At 48.6% G+C, this 14,421-nt stretch overlaps 1 protein-coding gene across 2 annotated transcripts in view; it reads right to left on the minus strand.

Annotated features, from left to right (window-relative positions):
- Positions 1-12,388, minus strand: part of NCAN (neurocan) — a 61,397-nt gene extending 49,009 nt beyond the window's left edge. The window contains exon 1 of one of the 2 annotated variants that reach the window (XM_081895369.1): positions 12,324-12,388. Coding sequence is in view for 1 of the 2 variants with exons in the window: in XM_081895368.1 (XP_081751494.1) it covers positions 717-832 (116 nt within the window). In the remaining variant the exon portion in view is untranslated. Of the gene's footprint in view, positions 1-716; positions 848-12,323 lie in introns of those variants that run through there. The other variant, XM_081895368.1, reaches the window with a different exon arrangement.
- Between the last annotated feature and the right edge of the window lie 2,033 nt (positions 12,389-14,421).

Here is a 14,421-nt window from a genome sequence, read left to right on the forward strand (position 1 = left end):
TTTCAAAGAAGCATAGAATTTTGGTGTTGGAAAGGGACCCCCAAGAGTCATCTAGTCCAACCTCTCCAGCTCGTCAACAACCTTCTTAAATTGTGGTGCCCAGAACTGGACACAGGATTCCTGGTGTGGTCTGACCAAGGCAGAATAGGGTGGCATGATTACTTACCTTGATCTGGACACTAAACTTCTGTGGATGCAGCCTAGAAGTGCATTAGCTTTTTTTGTTGCTGCATCCCTGCAAGGTGTCGACTTGGGAAATCTTCTCTGAGGCTTCAATATTTTCCTCCAGCAAAATGTTTTGCCTCTCTATTTCTTCCTGGGTTGTTGTTGTTTTACAGCTCCAAACACCACAGAGAAGCTGACACCTTAGGGATAACTCAGTGGAGCATGAGACTCTTAATCTCAAAGTCACGAGTTTGAGCCTAGCATTGGGCAAAAGATTCCTGCATTGCAGGGGGTTGGACTAGATGACCCTCGGGTCCCTTTCAACTTACAGTTCTTTGGTTCTGTGGATCCTTCATGATTTTGGTGGGTGCATTGCACAGGTTTTGCCACAGATTTTTGATCTTGTGGGTGCCTTGATTCCGCCCCCTTCATTCACAGTTTGCCCACTAAAAATACTGAGGAAAACAGTGGGAGGGGAGGAATTATATTGACAAAATTGTAAACACGTATCCTGTTTTGCTGGGGCCAGTAGGGAAAGGATTAGAAAATACCTGATCAGGACCTGGGAGAGCTCCCAGGTCTGCGGCTGATCAGGACCCCGGACAGCTCCCTGTGGGCTTTGCTCTCTGAGCTTGAGGAGATGTTGTCTCAGCAAAGGCTTAGTCATCCGAGGTCTTTAAAGCGCTGGCAGGGCATGACCTTCCAGTGACTCTGCCCTCTCGGGAGAGCTGCTTGCAATATTTATCTTCTCTTGTAGTTGCATGTGCTAGCACACAGAGCTGATATGCAGTGGCAGAAGTGAGCTTGAGTTGATAAGCTGGAATGTAAGACGGGGTTTAAGAAGGATGTTGACAACCTGGAAAGTGTGCAGAAGCAGGCAACCAAGATGGAGAAAGGACCTGGAAACAGAGTCTTATGAGGAATAGTTGAAGGAGCTGGGGATGTTTCGCTTGGAGAAGAGGAGACTGAGAGGCGATACGAGAGCCATCTTCAAATATGTGAGGGGCTGTCACATGGAAGATGGAGAAATATTCTATTCTGCTGCTTCCAGGAGGGGGCATCCAAACTAATGGATGCAAATGGCAAGAAAGGGGATTCCGACTAATCATTAGGGCACTGTTTCCCAGAGTGGGCAATACCACCCCCTGGGGGGGCGCTGGAATGATCCAGGGGGCAGTAGTAGCCTCAGGGATGTTGAATAAAATAAGGGGATGGTGGAAGCGTAGAGAAGAAAATTTTGAAAAACATGTTTCATCTGTTGTACAATGAATAAGGTGTCTTATTTGCAACAATGTATTTCTTTACGATGTTGTAGGTAGAAATATAAATATACAAAAGAACACATATTTGTCCCTGCATCTTTCTGTTCGTATGTTTAAAGAAGGTAGATTTCCAGGGGGGCACTGAGTATTTTTTTTCCTGAAAAGGGGGTGATAGCTCAAATAATTTTGGGAACTTCTGCATTAGAGAGAACCTTTGGATGGAAATAGATATTTGACAGTGGAGCAGACCGACTCCCTCAGAAGATGGTGGACTGTCCTTCTTTGGAGGTTTTCAAGCAGAGGTTGGGTGGCCATCTGTCATGGATTCCTTAGCTGTGATTTCTGCATTGCAGGGGGTTCGATTCCAGAGGTTGATAGACCTCTCCTGTATGAATTTGTCTAATCCCAGTTGGTGGCCCTCAAACCCCGTGTGAGAGTGAGATCCATGGTTTAACTATGGAACTACGTTTTCTTGCGACCCTATGGTTGGTTCGGATGTAGTTCTTTGGCACCAATAAATCTGATTTTACCAGGGACCAACCAGCAGGTTACATAAGAGTGAGGAAGTTTTTGGATTCTCAAGGACTTGTCACCAGGCTGGATGGGGCAGGGCAAAACTGGCTTGATGTTGAAGCTTTGGAAAGGGGGGTTCATTGAGCTGTTCTTGTTTTTATTCTGGTTATGTATTTTGTGATTTTATGTTGTGAACCACCCTGAGACCTGTGCTTATAGGGTGGAATAATAATAATAATTTAGATTGAAGATGGAGGAGACCAGTGCAATCTGCAACTCTCCATCCCATCCTCAATCTATGCACATAGGCATTCAGCACACAAGGGAAACTGAACATGCTCAGACTTCATAGAGCTGTTTTGGGGTCCTCTCCTCTGCTTCTTTCTCCAGAGCTTTATCCTAAATATTTTTGTGCTTCCACAAATATCGAGGCTCCCTCAAGCCTCCTGCACTTCACGGGGTTGGTCTTGATGACCCTTGGGGTCCCTTCCAGCCCTGCAGTTCTATGTTTCCATGATAAGCCTCCACATCCTTTCCTCTTAGGGAATTGACCTCTGCTGGGAGTTTTTCAGGTAACACCTAGGACTTCTGCAGGATCAAGAGAGACTCCTAACGTTGGGTAATTCTGAACTCCAGGGAGAAATTGGGGAAGAATTTCAGGAGTGTGTGTTTTCTTTGCACAGAAAGCCAAGCTAAGACAGACAGGGTGTGCCACAGGGAGATCTTGTCAAATGTCTCTCTGAGACAGGAAAGTGGGGGTGGGGTGGGAGAGGTCCCCTAAACATGCACACCCCCAGACCCACGACTGAGAGTGATGTGTCCCTTTCTGCGACATCCATTAGCTCTCCATTTAGGAAGGAAAAACTGAAAGCGTGATTAAAATAAAACCTCCTCTCTTGCCTGTTTTCCCTCGACACACACAATCTCAGCAGCTTGTCAAAAATTGTCACTTTTGCAGGGAGGGGTGAAGGGGAGGAAGGAGAAGAGGCCAGAATGCGCGATGCTCTGCCCGCCTTAAAGAGCGGGCCAGATCCCGACTCGCCGCGTGGATTTTTCGCAATTAGAGAGGCGCTCGTGGGATGCTGTTTGGCACCAGGCACATAAAGGCTTTCCATCTATTTGTGCTCTTGCTCCAGCACCCCCCCTTTCTCCATGCCCCCCCCCATCCCAAGGAAAGGATTTGCCATTTTGGCATGTTTATGGCACAAAATCACATTGAAAAGCCAGATTAGCCTTTGGGCTAGGTCAGAGAGAGCATATCCATTAGATTAAAAATGATAATGGCGCATGCCCATGCTTTAGCAAAATTGACAAGAGGGGAGATCACACACACACACACACACACACACACCACCCTCACATCTGCTACAACTTGAATAATTCATAGCGCTCATGAATATGCCAATCTGGTGATTGGTGATTAGGTTCACATAAAATGCAATTTAAATCTTGGCAGGATACTGGATATCCCTCCCCCTCCCCTTCTCTCCAGACCCTATGCAAAGCTTTGCTGCAACTTCCCTTCTCTTTGTGGAGCAGCTTCAGAGCCCTTTCGACCGAGATTCGCACCAGGGTCCAGAGAATGCTGTCGGGGAAACGACACAGCCATAAGAAGCACCTGCAGGATGGGGCCAGTGCCCCACCTAGTCCAGCATCCTATTCTTCTGGCGTCCAACCAGATGCCCCAATTGAGAATCCCACGAGCAGGAGCTGATCACTAGAGGACTCTCTCCCAGGGTTCGAAATTCAGATGTACAAGCCAGGCACCAACTGGCTCATTAAACCGAGGTTGCAGTCACCAAAAGAGAATGTCTAGTTGCCATTTTGAGATAAGACGCCTCTAAAAGTCTTATTTTTCAAAGGATGGACTGACTGTGATGGATTCTCAGTTAAACTGGCTAGTGCAGATGACAACTTTGAGGTAGGATAAGAGCTTTGGGAACTTAAAGGACCAAGATTAGAACCTGTTTGGCCTAGTGGTTAGCGGCAGGGGTCGGCAAACTTTTCCAGCAGGGGGCCGGTCCACTGTCCCTCAGACCTTGTCGGGGGCCGGACTATATTTTGGAAAGGAAAAAAAATGAATTCCTACACCCCACAAATAACCCAGAGATGCATTTTAAATAAAAGGACACATTCTACTCATGTAAAAACACACTAATTCCAGGACCGTCCGTGAGCCGGATTTAGAAGGCGATTGGTCTGCATCCGACCCCCAGACCTTAGTTTGCCTACCCATGCTCTAACCACTGACCTGCTGGCCTCACCACCCCCACCCCGCAAATATGCAGCCGAACCTAGATTCATTTTTGGATCCCCTGTTTCTTTTGATGATATTTACATTTTTGGCTCGGACGGTTGCCATGTGCTACCTTTCCTCGCCTTGATTCCAAAATGCCAAACTTGTCCCCTCCCCCCAAAAAGCAGATGGTCCAAATTCACACCATATTGAAGGGAAATCAAGGAGAAAAGTTACACCCACTCTGCAGAGAAGGAGAGAGAAAGGAGCGGGGGGGGGGGGGAGGGAGAGATTCTGGCTCAGTTGGGAATTTCAGGCCTGCCCAATGAGACAATTCTTATATCGCAGGGCCAATGGACCGTTTTGTTTATTTGTTGATATTTATTGCACTGATATTTATTGCTAGTTGACCAAGGGGTCATCTAGCCCAACCTGCTGCAAATCAGGAATCGCAGCTGAAGAAATCACAGCTATTCTCCAAGGCTTACGTGACTCTCCATTTAACAGTGAGATAGGTTAGACCAGCCTTTCTCAATCTGTGGGTCCCCCGATGTTGTTGAACTACAACTCCCATCCCCCCTAGCTGGTAAGGCCAGAGCTCAGGGATGATGGGGGTTGTAGTCCAACAACATCTGGGGACCCACAGGTTGAGAACTGCTGGTTAGCCTGAGAGAGGCAGTGCCCCCCCCCCAGTCACCCAGTGAGTGTCCTGGCCCAGTGGGGATTCAGACACTGGTCTCTCCCAGGTCCTGATCTGACACTCTAACCCAGGCTTCCTCAACCTCGGCCCTCCAGATGTTTTTGGCCTACAACTCCCATGATCCCTAGCTAGCAGGACCAGTGGTCAGGGATGATGGGAATTGCAGTCTCAAAACATCTGGAGGGCTGAGGTTGAGGAAGTCTGCTCTAACCCATGGGTACCCTGGGTTAGAGCATCATCTTTGCAAGCTCCACCAGATCTGTCTCAGGGCCAGGGACAGATCCCTTGCCTGAAAACCTCAGAGAGCTGCTGCCAGTCAGTGTCACCAGCACTGAGCTAATTGGACCAGTGATGTGACCAATAAAGCTGCTTCCTCCAATGAGCTCAAGGTGCTGTACCTGCAGTCCCCACAACAACCCTGTGAGGTAGGTTAGGCTGAGAGTCACAGATGCTTTAGTTGAGATTCCTGCATTGCAGGGGCTTGGACTAGATGATACTTGGGGGAGTGGGGGTACCCACTCTATGATTCTTTGATTCTATGGGAGGGAGGGGCTGGCCCAAAGCCACCACCCAGTGAGCTTCATGGCAGAGTGGGGAGATTTGAACCCTGGTCTCTCCCAGGTCTAATGCTCTAATCCCCAACCTTCAGCCCTCCAGATTTTTTGGACTACAATTCCCATCATCCCTGACCACTGGTCCTGTTAGCTAGGGCTCATGGGAGTTCTAGGCTAAAACATCTAGAGGGCCACAGGTTGGGGATGCCTGCTCTAACCACTATGCTACCCTGGTAGGTGCCTTCACTGTTTTGTTTTCAGTGCCTGATAGAAACTTTTTTTCCTTTAGCAAGGATACTCAGGCAAGTACACCTGACATGCCTTTTAAAATATAGCTTTATTCTGTTCAGTATATATATATATATATATATACACACAGTATATAAATTCTGGCTACTTTTTTGGGTGAAGCTAACTTGTTTTTAATATCTTGTTTTTATTTGTCAATTCAATGTATATTTTATGTAAATCACCTGGAGGTTTTGACAAGTGATTCTCTCTCTGTGTGTGTGTGTGTGTGTATTTAATGTGCTTATATCCTGCCTTTCTCTGCAGTTGGGATTCAAGGCAGCTTCCAACACTTAAAAACATCATTACAAACTTCAAAGTAATAAAACTTTCCTTTTCCTGGAGGATTTTAAGCAGAGCTTGGATGGTCATCTGCCCTGGATGCTTTAGTTGAGGTTCCTGCATTGCAGGGGGTTGGACTAGATGACCCTTGGGGTCCCTTCCAACTCTACCATTCTATGATGCGTTGATTCTATGAAAGCAATAGTTAAAAGACATCAGGACACATTTAGAACCAACAATTAAAATCCAGTTCGTCCTCACCGCAGCTGAATGGTCAGCATTGCCTGGACCTTAGTGTTCATAGAATCCTAGGATTATAAAGCTGGAAGGGACCCCCAAAGGTCATCCAACCCAACCCCCTGCAATGCAGGAATCACAGCTAAACGTTTCCGGAGGCTTGTCTGAACAGGGAGGTCTTAGCCTTGTGGCGGAGTCTCTTGGGAGTGAATCCCACAATATATGAGCAGTCACAGAAGAAAGAGAGAGAGATTGTTGGCATCTGCCTGTCTCAAGAGACAGGAGTGAAGTCAAAGCACTGTGTTAGCAGCACTGAAGTGGCCTCCCCATGGCGCAAACCTGGGCAATGTGTCTGGAGGTCCTGGGCTGCCCAGAGGACAAGATCCCCCTTCCGGCCTCACTGAGGAGGTCGGAAGGAAAGCAGAGCAAGACGTTGGGCACCAGCTGGGCTGCAGGAGTTGCCAGAAGGAGGCTACAAGGCACCATCCAACCGCCTTAGGGACTCCCCTCAAGATTTGTGTAGGGTTCACTCTTGAGCCTCTTCTTTTCCTGTATATATCCCACAAGGGAAGATGAAATTGGGGGCGGGGAAGTTGCATTTTGCCAAAAAGAAAAGACGAGTGTCTTAAGGGGCTTACTCCCAGGTAAACAGGCATATGATTGCTGTCTTGCAGAATCCATTGAGGGGGAGCTTGTTTCATAAAGCTCTGGCTCTCGGTCACCGAAGTGGATTGGCATAAGGCAGGGAGGGAGGGAACCACTAGAAAACGTTCCATTGATGAATTGTCACAATTAGCCAATGAACACTTTGATTGCAAATTAAAGAGAGTTCCAAAGTTAATTGCCGCTGGCCATCTGGACGTTTTCCCCCTGGCACATCCGACCGGCTGAATTAGTGCAAAGATTTCACCCCATCGCCGGTTATCAAGCCTCGGGTTCCAATTATACGTCGACTCCAGAGATCTCAAAGACTCCCCACAACCTGCCCAGGGACCCACCAACAACCCATAGGTAGGATTTGGAAAACCCTCCGAATGGAAAACCACCGCCTTATGTGCAAATCAGCCTACTAGAGAGGCAGCGTGGTGTAGTGGCTAGAGGGTTGGATTAGGACCTGGGAGAGACCCGGGTTTGAATCCCCGACTTGGCCATGAAGCTGGCTGGGTGTGACATTAGGTGGGGGCAGTTGCTGCCTATCTCGGCTTAACCTACCTCACAAGGTTGTCGTGAGAAGTAAGTGAGGAGCAGTGGTGAGCTGTCTATGCCCCCTTGAGCCCTTTGTGGGACAAAGTGGGATATGACCTCAAGAAATAAATAGATGTCTCTTTCAGTAGAGCATGGAACTCTTAATCTCAAGGTTGTGGGTTTGAGCCCCACATTGGACAAAAGACTTCTGCATTGCAGGGGGTTGGACTGGATGACCCTCGTGGACCCTTCCAACTCCATAATTCTATGAAATAAAATGTTCTCTGAGGGATATAAAGGCTCAGCTCAGCAAAGGCCTGAAAGCATCCATGAGGAGCTGTCCCAGGTGCTGAACAGTTTTGGAGCCTGACCTCCCTTGCCCCCCCCCCCAAAGCCCTGTACTTTTTGTATACCACATTTATATCCCACAATTTTCTCTGTTGATCACAGAATCATAGAATGGTAGAGTTGGAAGGGACCCCAAGGATCATCTAGTCCAACCCCCTACAATTTAGGAAGGGTATTGACAAACAGGAAGAGGAGATCAGCCAAAATGATCAAGGCTGCTGATAGATGTAATGTCTTCCATTAATCTGTCCAGTATTTTATTACACTTTTAAAAAATAATAATATCAGCCTTCATCTAAGCTGTGAAGGTCCCTCCCCTGTTTTTATCCATCCGTAAAACTGTGAAGTAGTTTCGGCTGCGCAAGGCTGCGTGAGCTTCAGGGCTGCCTGGAGGTTTGAACAGGAGACCTGGTCCAGCAATCTAACCACAACACACCAGATCTCATATCCTGCAGCAGGGAGTTCCACAGACTAACAGAGTGAAAGGGAGGGGAAGCACTGTGCTTTTGCAAATATTTAACCTGACGGCCACAACAAGTAAGACGAAAAGCATATTAAAAAATTTCAAACAGCAGAAAGGCAGCCCTGATTGCTGCAAAAACCCCATTTTGCAAGAGTGATTCACATTGAACCAAAGACAGAGGCTTCAGTCTCCTGTGCAGGCTTACTAGGGAGCACATCCCACAGAGCTCAGTCAAAGTTACTTCTGCGTAGGCAGCTGAAATAAAATTGCAACATAAACCCAGCTGATCTCAATGAGCTGGGATCAGAACAGAAATTTCTTGTGAGCAACATAGATATTACATAACACTTTACCCTGAAGCCTTAATTAGAAAGCTCAGCTCTGCAGCCATTTCCCAACTCAGGTCTTGCAGCGCAACCACCGGAGACATGTTCCTCTGGGCATGTGCAGAGAACAGTTCCCTCTGCACTGGCTTCGCCCCACATCTTTCTTGTACACTGTGGAATAAGGGTGTTCAGGGGACCCTTTTCCACCAGCACCGGAATCCTTCGTCCCTGAGGTTTTTAGAGAGCCTGGTTTCAACAAAGGCAATCTGCAGGAGGGGCGAGTCAGCTCCCTGGAAACCCCTGCAGCCTGAAACCTCTGGCTAGGACTGGGGAGGAGAGTGAGATTTAAGAAATAAGAAAGCAAATGAACAGAAGATAAGAAGAGTCTTCTGGAGCAGGACAAAAGCGGCCAAACTATGCAGTATCCTGTTCTCACAGTGACCCAAAAGAACCTGGGAATCTAGACAGGCTGCCTCTGGACTGGAGGTTCCATAAAATCATCATCATCATCATCCAAGATTCTTAATCTCAGGGTCATGAGTTCAAGTCCCATATTGGGCAAAAGATTCCTGCATTGCAGGGGGTTGGACTAAATGACTCTTGGGGTCCCTTCCAACTCTACAATTCCATGGTTCCAAGGCTTTCAGAGCCTGCCTGCTGGATAAGGCCACTGGCCCACCTAGTCCAGCCTCCTCCTTCTAGAAAACCCTCAAGCAGAGTCCGAGCACAAGAGTTGCTCTCCCCTCCTGCAGCTTCCAGCAACTGGTGTTCAGAAGCATTGCTTCCTCTGGCCCTGGAGGCAGAGCAGAGCCATTGTGTCTGGCAGCCAGTCTTAGCCTTCTCATCCATGAATGCGCCTAATCCACTTTTAAAGTCATCCTAGTTGGCAGCAGTCTCTACATCCTGTGGCAGGGAGTTCCATAGATGAACTCTGCACTAGCATGAAGAAGTCCTTTCTTTCACCAATCCTGAATCTTCCAACATTGAGCTTCGTTGGACACCCACGAGTTTAACAGTGTCCGTTTCAATGGGTCTACTCTCCATGGGACAAAGAGTAGGTTTAAACACCTTTATCCTCCTGGTTTTATTTCTTCCACAAAACTCATATACCACTTGTATTGCAATAAAATAATATGCAAGGGCTGCCCCATGGAAGAGGGAGCTTGGTTTCTCCTGCTCCTGAGGGTGGGACTCGAACCCGTGGCTTCAAGTTACAAGAAAGGAGATTCCAACTAAACATCAGGAATAACTTTCTAGAGCTGTTTGACAGTGGAAGGGACTCCTTCAGAAGGTGGTGGACTCTCCTTCCTGGGAGGTTTTTAAGCAGAGGTTGGGTGGCCATCTGCCATGGATACTTCAGCTGAGATTCCAGCATTGCAGGGGGTTGGACTAGATGACCCTTGGGTTCCTTACAACTCTGCAATTCTGTGGGTCTAGGAAATACTCCTCTTTCCCCTCTCCCATATCAGGGAACGGTTGGCATTTGCAGGGAAGATAATGGACGATAAGGATAGCCCACCCGCCGGGTGCTTTTTCCTGACTGCTCCCCCCACAGTGACCTCTCCCCTCTTGGGATCTGTGAAACATACAAGGACCCCAACACCAAGTTCAGGTCATTGGATCCATGCTTACAGTATCACTTACACTGACCAGCAGCAGCTCTCCAGAATTTTGGGTGGGGGTCTCCCACACTCCTCCTTGGGGATTGAATCTGGGACCTCGGCATACACGGAGGCTGGTCTGCATGCTTGTGAAGAAAGGGCTGATTTAATGGGAACTTATGAACTTGCTTTATACTGAGTCCATCTAGCCCAATATCGTCTGCACTGACTGGCAGCAGCTCTTTGGGGCTTCTGGCAAGGAACATCTTCTCCCGCTCCACCCATGAGCTGTGGTCCTTTCCTTCTCCTCAAAGTAAGACCCCAGTCCTCCTGGTTCAGAACGAACAGGAAGCTGCCTTATTCTGAGCCAGACCGTTGGGTCCATCTAGCTAAATATTGTCAGCACAGACTGGCAGCAGCTCCCTAGCGTTTCAGGCAATGGGTCTTGTGGTCTTACCTAGATGATCCAACCCGCTGGGCTGCTGTCCTTTCCTTTTAAAAAACAAAGCAAAATTCCAGTCCTCGTAGAACCATAAAATTGTAGAGTTGGGATCTTTTGCCCAAGGTGGGACAAACCCAGGACCCTGAGATTTTGAATCTCATGCTCTGCCAACTCTTTGTGGGTCTGCATACAGGGGCTAAAGGAAGCTGGGGGGGGGGAGAGAGAGACTCTCCCAGGTGCCAGACCCTTCCCAGCCCTATCTAGAAGTACGGGTGCATCTGAACCTTCTGCCACCCTCCCACTGAGCAACAAAGCCTTCTCACCCAACACACGGCTCACCCATCATGCTGCATTTTGGATCACCAACTCATGAGTCGCAAGCATGATCTCCTGTTATCGCTGCTGCTGCTGCTGCTGCTGCTGCTGCTGATATTAGTATTATTGCTATTACTACTACCGTGGTCGTCTTCAAATGACACCCATCCCTTCCACTCCAGCCTCTCCTCGCCCTTTTCCCAGACCTGCTGCTCCCCTTCTGCACAGCCCCCTGGAAATAAGGCACCCCCTCCCCGCTTTCTCCCTGTTCACACAACACCCAGATGTCAGCAGGTTTTCACCCCTGTGCAATTCCTCTCCTCCCTTTCTAACAAGTGTAAAGCTGTATTATTCAAGAGCTTACCCATCTCATTATCACACAACTCCTTGCCTTCACACTTTGTCTTTCCCTGGGTTCGGATTCCCAAAGGATGTTGGTGTGTGTGTGTTTTAAAAACAGACCTGCTCTCTGGCAACCCACAGGATTTTCTTCTGCTTCCTTTGCCCAGTGTTCTCTTTTTCTTTCATTTAGCTTGTTCTTACACTTACACACCAACACACTTTAAACTGGAAGGGCTCCTCCACCTCCCTCCCTTTTCCTTCCCATTCACCAGAGCTAACACCATGCCAAGCCCTGAACTCCCAAAATTCTCTCTTAATTCTTTCTCTGCCTTTCTTTGGATTAGCTTATTTCCCCCCCCTACACCCCTCAAAATAAGTCCCTTTTCACTCCGTGCCTGAGACAACACACAGAGGGAAAAGGCAGCCTACGTTTCCAAACACTTCTATTCTCTTAGCAGATTGCAACAAAAAGAGACACAGAGAACTCGTTTGCTTTGGGGACTGCAAATTTTTGCAGCTGGTCAGTTTCCAGGTACTTGAAATGGACAAGCAGGAATCTCCCTCCCCTCCCTCCCTCCCCCCCAATAAACAGGGAGGACTCCTTCGCCCAAGGATCTCCCATTTTCTCTCTCAGATCGCAAAAAAAGAAGAAGAAAGGGTTCATTTCCTTCGGGGACTGGCAGATTTTGGAGATTTGCAGCTGGTCCCCCCAAATCAAATGGAAACAAACGCTTCTCCCCAGAAGCTCCCCAAAGGGGCGAGTTATTACACAGAGAGAGAGACTCCCCCAAACACACACTTTCTCTGCCATCAGTGCCCCCTCCCCATTCTGCAACCCACAAGCCAACCATCCTGCCCCCGAGTGAAATGAAATGACATCCCTGCAGGAAAAGAGACAGAGGTCTCCAGGACAGAATCAGAGAATAACGTATTTTAAATTCAGCTGGTCCTAATATTTGCAAAACAAGATTTTCAATGAAGTTAGGGCTGGTTTTTGGGGAGGGGGTTGGGTGCTATTTTAAAAAAATGCAAACAAACAAACAAACAAACACCTACGCCCCTACCTGACTCTCTCACTCCCGTGCCTCCTTTTTTTCAGAGTCTGCAGGAATGCATCGCTTCTCCCAGCAGGGAAAGAGAAGACTCAGCGGCGGAGGCGGCGACGGTGCCACCGGCTTCCGAGGCGGAGGGCGATTTTTCAAAGGTGGGGTGTGCGGGGTGGGAGATGGACCCACTCAGAGGGGGCTGAGCCCCACCAGCAGCATCCCCTGCAAAGGAGAGGATGGAGGGGGGTAGGAGGAAGAGGGGCAGGGTGGGTGGGTGGGTTTGTAGAAGGGGGGTTCCCTGCAGCCAATCCTCGCTCGCAGCTCTGGAAACAAAGGGGGCAGGCAGCCCAGATCAGCCTGGGGGGAAACTGCAGAGAGGCTGGTGTCGAAGGGACCCTTTCGTGGCGCCCCGCTGGTTCTCCATGGGGGGGGGTGATGGTTGTGGGGTGGGGGTCTCGCCTCTCCCCTCTCGCCTCCTCGACCTGCCTGGGCTCCTGCTCTCTCTCTCTCTTCCACCTGCACGCCCAGTTAGAGAAGAATAGCAGCTGCTGGTGGGACTGATGGTAATGCAAGGCAGAACTGGGAAAGCGGGGCGGGGGGGGGGGAGAAAGAGAGTATCAGATGCGCATGCGCTTGAGTTCCTATAAAGACACACATTTTCTCTCTCTCTCACTCATACACACACACAACCACACACACTATCTCTCTTACACTTACACTTACCTTACACTTTTTCCAGCTATCAAAGCACCGACGGGCAGCTCTCGGGCATGCAACTTTTGCAAAACAAATATGAAATAAGTTCGTGCGTGTTTGGAGAGAGGTTTGCAGGAGCAACTTGCCTACCTACCCTGATCTGGGTGTACTGGTTTTTCATTAGGGTTAGGCTTGCCATAAACAGCCTCGATACCATTCTACAGTGGGGAGTTTTTAAAACAACAACAACAACAACATCAGAAACGATGAAAGGCAATTCAGTATTTGGGGGGGGGGAATGAAAACACTTCCACTCCTATCTTTCTGTATAGGTAACGATTGCATAGGTGAAAAGGGTATTTCAAATACAGATCTTGACTTGCAGGTCCTGCTGAAAAAGGGAGAGAGGAAGGAATAGACACCTAAAAAGACAATGGGGTTACAGCCAGTAGAGGTGACAACTTGAATAAAATGTTGGGGGCCCCAGGTAAGCCCTGCCCTGCATAATCGATCACATGACTCAGTGCGCACACACCATGTGAATGGCAATGCCCATTCACTTTGCGGGACCCCTCAACTATTTTATTCAGGGGCACAGGGTCCTCAGCCCCAAGGAGTTGGCTCTGATGAGCCAGTGTTAGCCCAGCTCAGGGTGGACCCACTGAGATCCCTGCCTTGCAGGGGGTTGGGCTAGATGACCACTGGGGTCCCTTCCAACTCTACAATTCTATGGTTCTTTGAAAACAAGGAAAATTGACTCACTTGGGGCCATTAATTTCAATGGGCCTGCTCTGCCTTTGTTGGTTACAACTTACAGTTTTAACTAGGAGGGAGGGCAGCAATTAGTTTCTGTGGGGAGTTCTCATTAAGGAGGTGCAAGGTCTCAGCAAGGGCTCAGCAAGCTTTTTCAGCCGTGGGCTGGTCCACCGTCCCTCAGACCTTGTGGGGGGCCAGACTATATTGGGGGAGGGGTGAACGAACCCTATGCCCCACAAATAATCCAGAGATGCATTTTAAATAAAAGGACACATTCTACTCATGTAAAAACATGTCCGCGGGCCGGATTGAGAAGGCGGGCCTTAGGTTGCCTACCCCCGGTCTAGGTGAACGCTCCCCAATGGATCGAGCTCTCTCAGTGAAGAGAGGTTTGGGGGCAAAAAGACCAGAATAGCCCCTCTGCCTTCTCGGGAACTGATGGGGTGGAATGACCGGGCGGCCCTCTGTCATGGATGCTTTCATTGAGATTCCTGCTTTGCAGGGGCTGCACTAGATGACCCTCTGTTTAGTATACTATAGGATCTTATCATTCTACTTCTACTCAGAGTAGGCCCATTGGAATTAATTAAGCCAAAAGTCTGTGGATATCAGTGGGCCTGTTCTAAGTGGTAATTAGATGGCTGCAACACTTAAGGGCAAGTAA

Source organism: Podarcis melisellensis (genome assembly GCF_964234715.1).
Source record: "Podarcis melisellensis genome assembly, chromosome: 18".
Lineage (NCBI taxonomy): Eukaryota > Metazoa > Chordata > Lepidosauria > Squamata > Lacertidae > Podarcis > Podarcis melisellensis.